The sequence below is a fragment of the Manihot esculenta genome, chromosome 7, assembly GCF_001659605.2.
Source record: "Manihot esculenta cultivar AM560-2 chromosome 7, M.esculenta_v8, whole genome shotgun sequence".
In the NCBI taxonomy this organism is placed as follows: Eukaryota; Viridiplantae; Streptophyta; class Magnoliopsida; order Malpighiales; family Euphorbiaceae; genus Manihot; species Manihot esculenta.
Window position 1 is genome coordinate 4,334,122 of NC_035167.2, and position 12,576 is coordinate 4,346,697.

General features: G+C 31.9%; 1 protein-coding gene across 1 annotated transcript; it reads left to right on the forward strand.

Annotated features, from left to right (window-relative positions):
- The first annotated feature begins 10,793 nt into the window (after positions 1–10,793).
- Positions 10,794–11,456, forward strand: LOC122723953. Its single transcript, XM_043958083.1, has 2 exons — positions 10,794–10,967; positions 11,082–11,456. Exons 1-2 carry the CDS (start codon positions 10,794–10,796, stop codon positions 11,454–11,456), a joined length of 549 nt encoding a protein of 182 aa, XP_043814018.1.
- The last annotated feature ends 1,120 nt before the right edge of the window (positions 11,457–12,576 follow it).

The window sequence follows — 12,576 nt, forward strand, 5'->3', positions numbered from 1 at the left end:
TAATTAAAATTTTAAAAGAAAATACCGAGTTATATGAAGAATATAGAAATAAACATTTTCTCTCTAGTTTAGCTCATTGAATCTCCTCAAATCGTGGAATTAACTTTCAAATCGTAGTATCAAGAGAAGTATAAAAGGTTCATCAATTCAAGAACAAACAAAAAAATAAATATTTTCAAAACCTGAAAAAGATAAAACAAAAGGAAAAAAAAGCAAAATCCATAGTTGAGTTTACAAGATAAAGAAATTTGGACTTTTCATCTGTTGTATTTCACTGTTGATTATATTTTCCTTATTTTCCGTTTCAAATGCTCAAGAGAAAGAGAAAAAAGCTGAGTTACAGGAGGCTGCAGAGGCCTCTGCTCCCAGCAGAAAAGAAGCCTCTGCTCCCAGCAGAAAAGAAGCTGACAAAAAAGTGAAAATGTAGATATTTGAAAAAGTAAATATTTGCAAGATTATTGCATGGAATCGCTGTATATGACAAGAAAGATTTAATTAGTAGATTTTCATATAAGTAAAACTTTCATATTTACAATATTCTTATATGTAGTTATTTCATTCAGCGAGAATTAAGTTAAAAAGAAAGTTAATTGTTGGACTTCCAAATAAGTAAAAGAATTTTAATCTCTATCTAAAAAACTTTGAAACAAGTTATATTGTTATAAAACTTACTTTTATAGTGCTCATTAAAAATTATTTTTTTAGAATTAAACATATTTAAATTTATATTATTATTTCGTAATTAATTGAAATTTTATAACAGGTGAAACCATAATTACGTAATTATTTATTCACCCTCCTAATCATAATTGGTATATGTAGTATTATATATTCTAAAATTTATTTTAATATTATATTTGGAGCTCATCTAAATTTTTATAAGTATGATGACATTCATACGACTATATATTTTTTTAATTAATATTTTATAAACTTATGATAAATTATTTTGTATTTATAATTTCTAATTTAAAACTTTTGCTTTCCATTATAATGTGTATAAATATAGTAGCATCAACAAATTCTTATAATTATTATTATTGTTATATAATATTTATTTATTTTTATTCAAAAGGGTATAAGAGCTTAGTATAATTGAAAGCTCCATAGAGAGATAATCCTATAAGTCGTATAAGCAAGTCAAACTTAATATATTTCAAATAATTTTAATAAAAAAATTTTAAAAATGTGACTTGTGATTTTATTAGTGTTTCACTTGAAAGTTTTTCAATTCCGCGTTTATGATTGAATTTGGTTTAATTTTGTCTAAATAGTATTATAATATCATGTCATTTGTAAACAAATACCCAGAGTGAAAACCTGATAAAAGTATTGTATTTTTTCCATACGTGATGTGCATGATAATACTATAATATCAAGTGTCTAAATAGTACTATAAGATTAGGCTTCACATTCTATTTAGATAAATTTACTATTTAAGTTCCAATAAAAGCTCCTACTGTTCTTCACATATCATAATATAAATCTGAATTGTAATTTAGTAGCTGAGAAGATGTCTAGTCATAGTAATTTAGCAGATTCTAAACAAGTTGAAATTTTCTAACGTTTAGAACTGAATCTGTCTTGAAATTCTAATTTTCATATGCTTTAATGATTTTTGCCTTTGTGAGGAATTCATTTAATATTTAATTTGAGTAATTAAGAACAAACAATTATGACGAATTTATGTTAATTTTTGAGAAAAAAGAAAAATAAAAAATGTAATCGATATTAAATGGTTCTATAAATTTATTAATTATATATGAGGTGAACAATCTAAATAAAATTATAAATATAAATTTTAATTTAAATCTTAACAAATTAAAATAATAATTTAAATTTAAATTATTTAATTTAACATATCAGCTCATCATGCTTGAATTTGTAATTTATTAAATAAAAAATTAACAATATCAAAGAGCTAAATAATGCGGTTGAATAGACAACACAAATATACTAGTCGTTGCTTACTAAACTCAATTTAACTATAGCTCATATATTTGGACGTATTTGATTCCTAGCTTTACTTAGATGGCATTCCTAGTTTGATTCCTATCTTATTTGATTCTGAATGATAGAATTCAATGACGAGTGTTGATCTTTAAAAGAGTTTTTGGATGAAATTTTTTTAAAAAAAATAATTTATTTTTTTATTATACTATCAACACTTTCAAAAAAATAATTGCTTTCTATAATAGTGAAATTTGGGAGTTGTTCCGATACCAATGAATAATTTTATTGATATTTTAATGAATGTATATTTTGAAAATGAGTTTAATTAATTGAAATTTACCTCGTTGCCAACGGCTACAACACTTGAATATTCAAACAAAAAAAATACTTCTTCTTAAACCATATTTATTTTATTTAATCTATAATTATAATTAAATGGGTGGTTCACGATTATTTTGAAAAAATAGATTTGAGAATAAAATGTATAAATTTTTTATTGTTAGGGCATCAACAATGTTTAATTTCAGTAATTCATAACATCAAACATAACAAACATTATGAATTTTTTAATTAACAACAACATTTATTTTTAAGTTTGGTAATTCTCTTTGTTCTTACGTGTGAAAGTGCTTTGAATTATAAACTATTTAATAAGATTGATTACAATCATACCCAAAATCAAACAAATAAAGTGAATCAACTTTATATATAAAATATTAACCGATATTTTAAATATTATAACACTCTTACTTTAAACAAATAGTTAAGAAAGTACATTATACAAATAGTTAAGAAAGAAATATTATAACACTCTTACTTTAAATTTAGGCATAAATATAGATATATATAATATGAATGAGATATTTTAAATACTATGTTAAATGATGGAGAAATATATTTAAACAAATTTTATCCATGCTTGAATATCCAAAATATTATCCACATTATAGTGCATATAATTTGTTAAGCATCAATAATATTATTGTATTGGACAAATGACACTCAAATATTATTCATAATATAATTGTTTGGTGTATAATGAGATAGAATTTTTATATCAAACTCTTCTCAAAAAATTATTATGGACCACTTAAATTTTTATAATAGGAACATTATTTACATCATTAAGAAATATGGATTATAAAGAGCACATATGAGTTAAAAAAAAAAAAAAAACTAGAATACTACGTTGAAGGGTGAAAAAAAACTAGAATACTACGTTGAAGGGTGAATCTCTATGTGTTTTAGAATTATGCATTGTTGATAATTTTAGTAAAGATTTTAAAAGTAATTACCGAGTCATATGAAGAATAAATAAGTAAGATTTTCTCCCTAGTTTAGCTCATTGAGCCTCATCAAATCATGTAATTTAACTTCCACATCTTAACATCAAGAGAAGTATAAAAGGTTCAGAACTCTGTATATTTATTCGTACAGATAAAACAAAAGGAAAAAAAAAAAGTAAAATCCATAGTTGAGTTTACAAGATGAAGAAATTTGGGCTTTTCATCTATTGTATTTCATTGTTGATTATATTTTCCTTATTTTCTGTTTCAAATGCTCAAGAGAAAGAGAAAGAAGCTGAGTTACAAGAGGCTGCAGAGGCCTCTGCTCCCGGTCCTGGTGGAGAAGCCTCTGCTCCCAGCGGTAAAGAAGCCTCTGCTCCCAGCGGAAAAGAAGTCGAGAAAAAGAAGAAAAAGTAGATATTTTCAAAATTCTTGCATGCAATCGCTGTATGCGGCGAGAATTAAGTTAAAGAAAGATTTAATTAGTAGATTTTCAAATAAATAAAATTTTGATATGTACAATATTCTTATATGTAACTGTTTCATTGAGCGAGAATTAAATTAAGAAGAAAGTTAATTGTTGGATTTCCAAATATGTAAAAGAATCTTAATCTCTATTTAACATACTCGGATGCACTTACCATCAGGCTAAGCCTGTGAGTGCCATCAAATTTTTTTTTTAGAGTTAAACATATTTAAATTTAGAAAAAATTACTTTTTAGTTCCTGAGGTATAGCATAATTAACATATTTGTCCCTCTATTTTTAGAAGCCAACACTTTCATCCTTGAAGTTTAATTCCGTCAAAATTCAAGATCTCTCCGTAAAAAAATTCTATTAAGTCAATAATTTCACTTGTCCAAAGGAAAGAGAATAAATATAATTCCAAAAATACCCTTATCAATAATAAAATGAAAAAATTACTATTTAGACCCTATAGTATGAAAAAACTCGCTACTTAGTCCCTCAATTTTGAAAAAATATATTAAATGTCCCTAACATTATAAAAAGTCTACTAGTTAGTTTCTCTATTAATTTTATCACCAAATATTTTACTATTTAGTCCCTATAGTTTAGAAAAAATTATTAGTTGGTCCCTCAAATTATTAAAAAATTTACTAATTAGTCCTTCCATATCAGGGGTATTTTAGATTTTTTATTTTTAATAATTTAAAGTTTTTATGTTTTGATTTTTATTATCTTTGCTGAATTTGAATCTTAAATTTATTGAAATTTTTCTTTTTTTTTTATGGAGATTGAGTTTGAGATTTTCTTCCTTAAATTTTGACGAAATTAAACTTTAGGGACTAAAGTGTTCAATTCAAAAAATAGAGAGACAAATCAGTTAATTATGTAATATTTTAGGGACGAAAATGTACTTTTTTCTTCAATTCTTTGAGAGAGGGATCTATTAATTTGTAGTAATTAAATTTCAGGGACTAAAGTGTTGGGTTTTAGAAAGGGTAGTTTGATCATTTTTTCTGTCACTGATGTGATTTTTGACGGAGGGACCTTTAATTTTGATGGAATTAAATCTCAGGGATAAAAGTGTTGGATTCTAAAAATAGAGGGACGAATCTGTTAATTACGCTATACCTTAGGGACTAAAAAAATAATTTTCATTCAAATTTATATTATTTTTTATAATTAATTGAAATTTTATAACAGGTGAAACTATAATTATGTAATTATTTATTCACCCTCCTAATCATAATTGGTATATGTGGTATTATACATTCTAAAATTTATTTTTTATATTATATTTGGAGCTCATCTAAATTTTTATAATTACTATGATATTCATAGGACTATATATTTTTTTAATTAATATTTTATAAAATTATGATAAATTATGTTGTATTTAAAATTTCTAATTTAAAACTTTTGCTTTCCATTATAGTTTATGAATGCAATGTGTATGTGTATAAATATAGTAGTATCAACAAATTCTTATAATTATTGTTATTGTTGTATAATATTCATTTTTTTTATTCAAAAGGTATAAGAGCTAAGTATAATTGAGAGCTCTATAGAGAGATAATCCTATAAGTCCTATAAGCAACTCAAACTTAATATATTTCAATTAATTTTAATAAAAAAAATATAAAAATATAACTTGTGATTGTATCACTGTTTCACTTAAAAATATATATATAAAAATGTAACTTGTAAGTGTACCAGTGCTTCATTTGAAGGTTTTTAAATTCCGCATTTGTGATTTAATTTGGTTTAATTTTATATCTAAATAGTATTATAGTATCGTGTCATTTGTAAACAAATACCCAAAGTAAAAAACTCATAAAAGTATTGTATTTTTTCCTTTTTAATATCTAGTTTTGTGTGTTGAATACCGATTAGGGCCTAATTCAATAGGTGATGTGCATGTGTTCACATAATTAGATTTTTCATTTGATTTTTCTTAAATTACAGCAGATGTTAATTGTAATACCCGGCTAGACTCCGGTATCGAAATTCCTACCGTCCGGTGGAATCTCGGATGTCGGAGACCTCTAGAAGGGTAAAATCATGTTTTCATAAAATGTTTTAATGTATTTAATGATTTTAAGTAAGAAAGGAATTGAGTTTTGAATGGAAAAGGACCAAGGAGGCATTTCCAGGTTCGGCCGCCGAACCTCAAGTTCGGCCGCCGAACATTGGATGGTTTAGGGGGGCAAGTTAGGCTTCCGATAGTCTCAAAGGTTTGGCCGCCGAACCTCATGTTCGGTCGCCGAACTTGCATGAGATGTGGGGGCACGTTCGGCTGCCGAAAGGTGGTCTGCCAGCCCTATATAAGAGCTCCATGGCCGAAACGGGCGAGTTTTCTCCCCATTTTTTGCCACGGTGAGTTCATGCTCTCCTTTGGTTCGTTTTTGATGTTTTTCCTCCGATCTTTCATGTTTTAACAAGCTTTATGTTGATTTGAAGAGATTTGAGTAAAAAGAGCAAGTTTTGGAACTTGGAGACCAAAGAGCGGATCTCTCCCATTTCCGAGTCGGATCGTCTCTCCTCTCGTTCTTCAAGAGGTAAGAGTAGATCCATAGTTCCTTTCATGTTTTAAGTAAGTTTTATGAAGTTTCTTGGGGTAGAAATGCATGTGTAGGTTTATGTGAAGTTTATGGGTTTACTGTGCGTTTATGAACAATGTATGTTGGATATGCATGTTTGATGTGTTGTAGATGGGGTTTAGGATAGTTTGAAGCCCCTAGGAGCTTGTATGCTTGAGTATGCATGTTGTAGAATAGGAAAATGCATGATTGAATGAGTTGGGAGGCGTTTATGCATGTTGAGCTGAGTTTCTGCCCTTTTGGGAGAAACTAGGTTCGGCAGCCGAAGGTTCTTTCGGCCGCCAAACCTGCCTGTGGTAGCATGAATCGGCTGCCGAATCCTGCCCCCGAAAGATGACTTTCGGCTCTGGAAGGGACTTTCGGCCGCCGAAGGTGCCGCCGAACATGCATGAGTTTCGTCTCTAGAGGGAACCTTCGGCCGCCGAAAGTGCCGCCGAAGGTGCAGGACTTTCGGCTCTGGAGGGCCTTTCGGCCGCCGAACCTGCCGCCGAAAGTGCCCTGTTCAGCCCTCCTTTGCATGCTTTCTATGGATGTTTAAGGTGTTTTAGGGGGTTTTTGGGGAGTATTTTTTAGAGTCATGTTCATAGATGTTTGGTCCCTCATTTGAGTCCACCTGTGTAGGTTCGGACCCGAGGAACCGAGGACCCCAGCAGTGAGTCAGCTGCCCCAGTGTCAGGTCTGAGCTAACCAGAGGTGAGTGGAATAACTCTTTATGTTTTAAAGTAAATAATAAATGTTTCAGCATGATTCATGCATCACGATTGCCATGAGATATAATAGGTTGTTGCATTAGAATCCACGAATATGTTGCACTGCATTCTTGGTTGTAGATGTGGGTGAATGCTGTATGATCCAATTAGTCCCTGAGGAAAGACCAGGACCCCATTCTACGGCCTGGCACGGTATGGAACGTGAAGACCAGGTGCCAGATGAGGCCCTGGGACAATGGTAAGTAATGTTATGATATGACAGGAAGACCAGGACCCTATTCTACGGCCTGGCACAGATATGATGCTAGGACTATTTGGTGACAGGTTCACCCTTGATGTGAATTGTTTGTGATGTGACGCATTTCATGAAAGCATGAACGTTAATATATGTTTTTACTTTTCTGCTCACTGGGCTCTAGTAGCTCACCCCTCTCCCTTAACCCCCAGGTTTGCAGGTACAGGGTAGACCAGGAGGTCAGCAAGAGTAGAGCCTTGATGCATGAAATAGATAGTTGTGGACATGAATATGATGTAATATAAAAGTATAGTATAAGAAATGTTATGTAACGATGTTTATGGATGTTAGAGTTGTGCTTGACCATAGTATGATGTAAATCCCTTTTAGTACATGATCCTAGATGTGTAATGATGCTTATATAAACCAAACTCAATACATGTTATGTCACTCCATGGGAGCATCGATGAGACTCCAAGGAGGGGTTAATGTTTATGATCATATTTATCTCTAGTGCATGCACAGGTTGAGTTTGATGAATGAATGAAAGAATGAATGAATGACCATTAAGAAAAGTTCAAAATTTTTATGTATGTTGTTGATCATGTATGGGATTAAACAGGTTCACAGGTTGAATGTTAGGCTTGCTACGGGTCCCGGCGGCTTTATGCCGACCTGGATCCTAGCCCCGGTAGCGGTCCGATTTTCGGGTCGTTATATTACTTCAATAGCACATCTCCTCTTTACATTTCTTTGAATTGCAACTCCCTCCCATCTTAAAGTTGATTTTTTTTTATTTTAACAAATTATTTTTATATAATTTTTTTAATTCTTTTTTATTCTATATAATTTTTTTCCTCTCTTAAACTAGGCTTATATAAAATTAGATTAGGCTTCACATTCCATTTAGATAAATTTACTATTTATCTAAATTAACTTGTTTGAACTAATTAAGTTCCAACAAAAAATCCTACTGTTCTTAATATATCATAATATAAATCTGAATTGTAATTATGAATAATATTTGTGTGTCATTTGTCCAACACAATAATATTGTTAGCGCTCAACAAATTATGTGCACCTTGATGTGGATAATATTTTGGAAATTCAAGCGTGAATAAAATTTTTTTAAGTATATTTTTCCATCATTTATCATGGTATTTGAAATATCTCATTCATATTATATATATATCTATATATATGCTTAAAGTAAGAGTGCTATAATCTTTCTTTTTTAACTATTTGTACAATGTATTTTATCGGTTAATATTTTGTATATAAAGGTGATATTTTATCGGTTAATATTCTATATATAAAGTTGATTCAGTTTATTTGTTTGATTTTGGGTATGATTGTAATCAACCTTATTAAATAGTTTATAATCCAAAGCACTTTCAAACAAAATAACAAAAAGAAGTACCAAACTTAAAAATAAATGTTGTTGTTAATTAAAAAATTCATAATGTTTGTAATGTTTGATGTTATAAATTACTGAAATTAGACATTGTTGATGCCCTAAAATTAAAAAATTTATACATTTTATTCTCAAATCTAATTTTGTTTAATCAATAATTTTAATTAAATTACTAGTTCAGAGATAAAATCACAAGTTACATTTTTATATTTTTTTATTAGAATTAAATATTAAGTTTGAGCTGCTTATACGACTTATAGGATTATCTCTCTATAGAGCTCTCAGTTATACTCAGCTCTTATACCCTTTTGAATAAAAAAAAGGAATATTATAGAACAATAACAATAATTATAAGAATTTGTTGATGCTACTATATTTATACACATACACATTACATTCATAAATTATAATGGAAAGCAAAAGTTTTAAATTAGAAATTATAAATACAAAATAATTTAATACTAATTTCCCTCTGTGGTCCTTCTGTGTCTCGATGCTCTCGCATTTTTCTCTTTCTTAAACCTAACTTCTTCTTTTCCCTTCCTCCATGGAAGACAATCTACGTCAATTGACTATTGATGAAGAAGAAGATGTTGTTATCCCTATTAAGAGCTCCTGAGATATTTCGATCATCACTTATGATTTCTATATGGTGGAGATGTTTCTCACATATAATTCAAATCAATTTTCAGAATATGCAGACCTCTTTGGCAGATTTATGGCATCCTTTAGAGGAGATATCTATTATGGAATTAGAGGGTATTTTAATAATGTTGATTTTGAAAATATAGTGAATGGAGGCTCTTGGTTGTATAATCGATTCTTGCTTGTTTGGAAGGAGATACAAGGTAATGAAAATCCTCTCCATATCCCTCTAACTCAATCTGATTTTTGGATTCTAGTTAAAGACCTCCCTTCTAGTTATTATAATGAGATATTGGCTAAATTGGTTGGAGATTTTGTTGGCCACTATAAAGAGTATGATATGAAAAATGCTTCAGCTATGTCGCCGGGCCCTATGAGAGTTAAAGTTTGTTTGGACATTTGGCAACCTTTGAAACGGCGGAAGAAGTTGTTGGAGATGATGATACTGTGTTTACTGTGAAGTTTCAATATGAAAAGCTGACTATTTTTTGCTATCTATGTGGGAAACTGGGTCATGTGGAGGCTTTCTGTGACTTGTGGTTGAGGTTGAAGAAAGAAGATATCAAATTTGGTTGGGGTGATTTCCTCAGAGAACATGTTCGCTCGAATCAGAGACCGACAAGCCTGTGGCTGCGTGATTCCGGCAATTATGCTCCACCAGGATTTGAGGAGGATTGGCATCAATTAGCAATTTTGAAAATACTAATTTGGCATCACATAATAGGCAATTCTCCTTATTTGGCAAAAGTCAACCCATTGTAAATAAGGAGACTGAGGACCATATTATGGACATGGACAAGAATTCTGTGGGCCAAGGCAATTCTGATAAGCTTGATGAGGAGATTGCAGCCCGAATAAATGATGATGCTAAAAAAAGGCCAAGAAACACTAAACATAATGTTGTTACAGGTTTTCCTTCCTCTCAACAGGATGCCTCTAACAACACCCCTGTGAATGTTAATTTGTCAGGTAACAGTGAAGCGGCTCATCCCATCAAAAGTTGGGATAACCGAAAGCAATGATCGTCTTGTGTTGGAACTGCCGAGGACTCGACAATCCTCGGACAATTAATGCATTGAAGGATTTAGTTACCAGTTACAAGCCGAACATTTTATTTTTGATGGAAACAAAAGCTCTTAGTTCTCGTATGGAATTTTTTTCATAATTTTTTTTATTTTGATGGTTGCTTCTCAGTCAATAGACAAGGATTGGGAGGAGGCCTTTTGTTAATGTGGAAGAGTCATATATCGATTTCTGTGGTTGGCTTTTCTTTAAATTTTATTGATTCGGTTGTTTCAGAAAGTAATGTTCAATGGAGGTTTACTGGTTTTTATGAGTTTCCAAAATCGCAACGATGACGTCAATCTTGGAACCTTATTCAAGCTTTATCTTGTAGAGCTCTCTTCCGTGGCTTTGTTCGGGAGACTTTAATGATTTATGCTCGAGAAATGAGAAAGAAGGAGGAGCAACTTTGCCAAATTATCTTATGAAGGGGTTTAGACAGGCACTTGAGGATAGTAATCTTATTCAAATACCCATTGTTGGCTCTTTCTTCACAAGGGAGAAGGGCAGGGAGTCGAATAATCTGGTTAGAGAGAAGCTTGATAGAGCCCTTGCTACTGAGGACTGGGCTCATAAATTCACTAATGTTGTCTGCTCGGTTGTTCATGTTTTTAGATCATATCACAAACCGTTGGTGATTAATACAGCTCCTAAGGATAATAGGGGAGATAGAAGGAGATTTTGATTTGATAATGCATGGTAATGTGATGAGGGTCTGGCTGAGGTTGTTAAAGGAGCTTGGGTTAATTCTATACCATGCAACCTTTTGATGAAACGTGATGATTTAGTTTCTGCTCTTTCGTTGTGGAGTAGGAGTAGAAATAGGGAGTTTTGGCAAAAGAAGAAGACTATACTGAGATTATTGGATAATGGGCCCAGTACTGTTTCTCACGCCTCTTTAAAGGAAGATTGGAATCGTCTCCTTAAGCAGGAGGAAGCTAGACTTAAACAGCAGGCAAAGTGCTTTTGGCTTAAAAATGGTGACCGAAATACAAAATTTTTTCATGCACAAATTAATGGTAGACGAAGAATGAACCGTATTTCTAAATTAAAGGAGTCATCGGGTACCTGGATTGAGGATGAGTAGGAAATTAAAAATCACGTTCTGCATTATTTCCAGTCTATTTTTTATGGTGGTTCTATGGATTGTGAACGGATTTTTGAGTTGGTGCCGCCCTTGATTAGTGATGTCGATAATGCTGATCTGTATGCTCTTTTTTCAAATGAGGAATTTAGAGTTGTTGTTTTTCATATGCATCCAGACAAGGCACCTGGGCTAGATGGGTTAAATCCTACATTTTACTAGAGATTTTGGCACTTGATTGGCAATGATGTTTCCTATGGTTGTTGTAATACTCGGCTAGACTCCGGTATCAGAATTCCTATCATCCGGTGGGATCCCGGATGTCAGAAGCCTCTAGAAGGGTAAAATCATGTTTTCATAAAATGTTTTAATGTATTTGATGATTTGAAGTAAGAAGGAAAATGAGTTTTGAAAGGAAAAGACCAAGGAGACATTTCCAGGTTCGGCCGCCGAACCTCAAGTTCGACCGCCGAACGTGGAATGGTTTAGGGGGGCAAGTTAGGCTTCCGAAAGTTTCAAAGGTTTGGCCGCCGAACCTCATGTTCGGCCGCCGAACTTGCATGAGTTTTGGAAGCACTTTAGGCTGCCGAAAGGTGGTCTGCCAGCCCCTATATAAGAGCTCCATGGCCGAAACGGGCGAGTTTTCTCCCCATTTTCGGCCACGGTGAGTTCTTGCTCTCCCATGGTTCATTTTAGATGTTTTTCCTTCGATCTTTCGTGTTTTAACAAGCTTTATATTGATTTGAAGATATTTGAACAAAAGAGCGAGTTTTGGAAGCTTGGAGACCAAAGAGTTGAGATCTCTCCCATCTCCAAGTTGGATCGTCTCTCCTCTCGTTCTTCAAGAGGTAAGAGTAGATCCATAGTTCCTTTAATGTTTTAAGTAAGTTTTATGAAGTTTCTTGGGGTAGAAATGCATGTGTAGGTTTATGTGAAGTTTATGGGTTTACTGTGCGTTTATGAATAATATATGTTGGATATGCATGTTTGATGTGTTGTAGATGGGGTTTAGGATAGTTTGAAGCCCCTAGGAGCTTGTATGCTTGAGTATGCATGTTCTAGAATAGGAAAATGCATGATTGAATGAGTTGGGAGGCATTTATGCATGTTGAGCTGAGTTTCT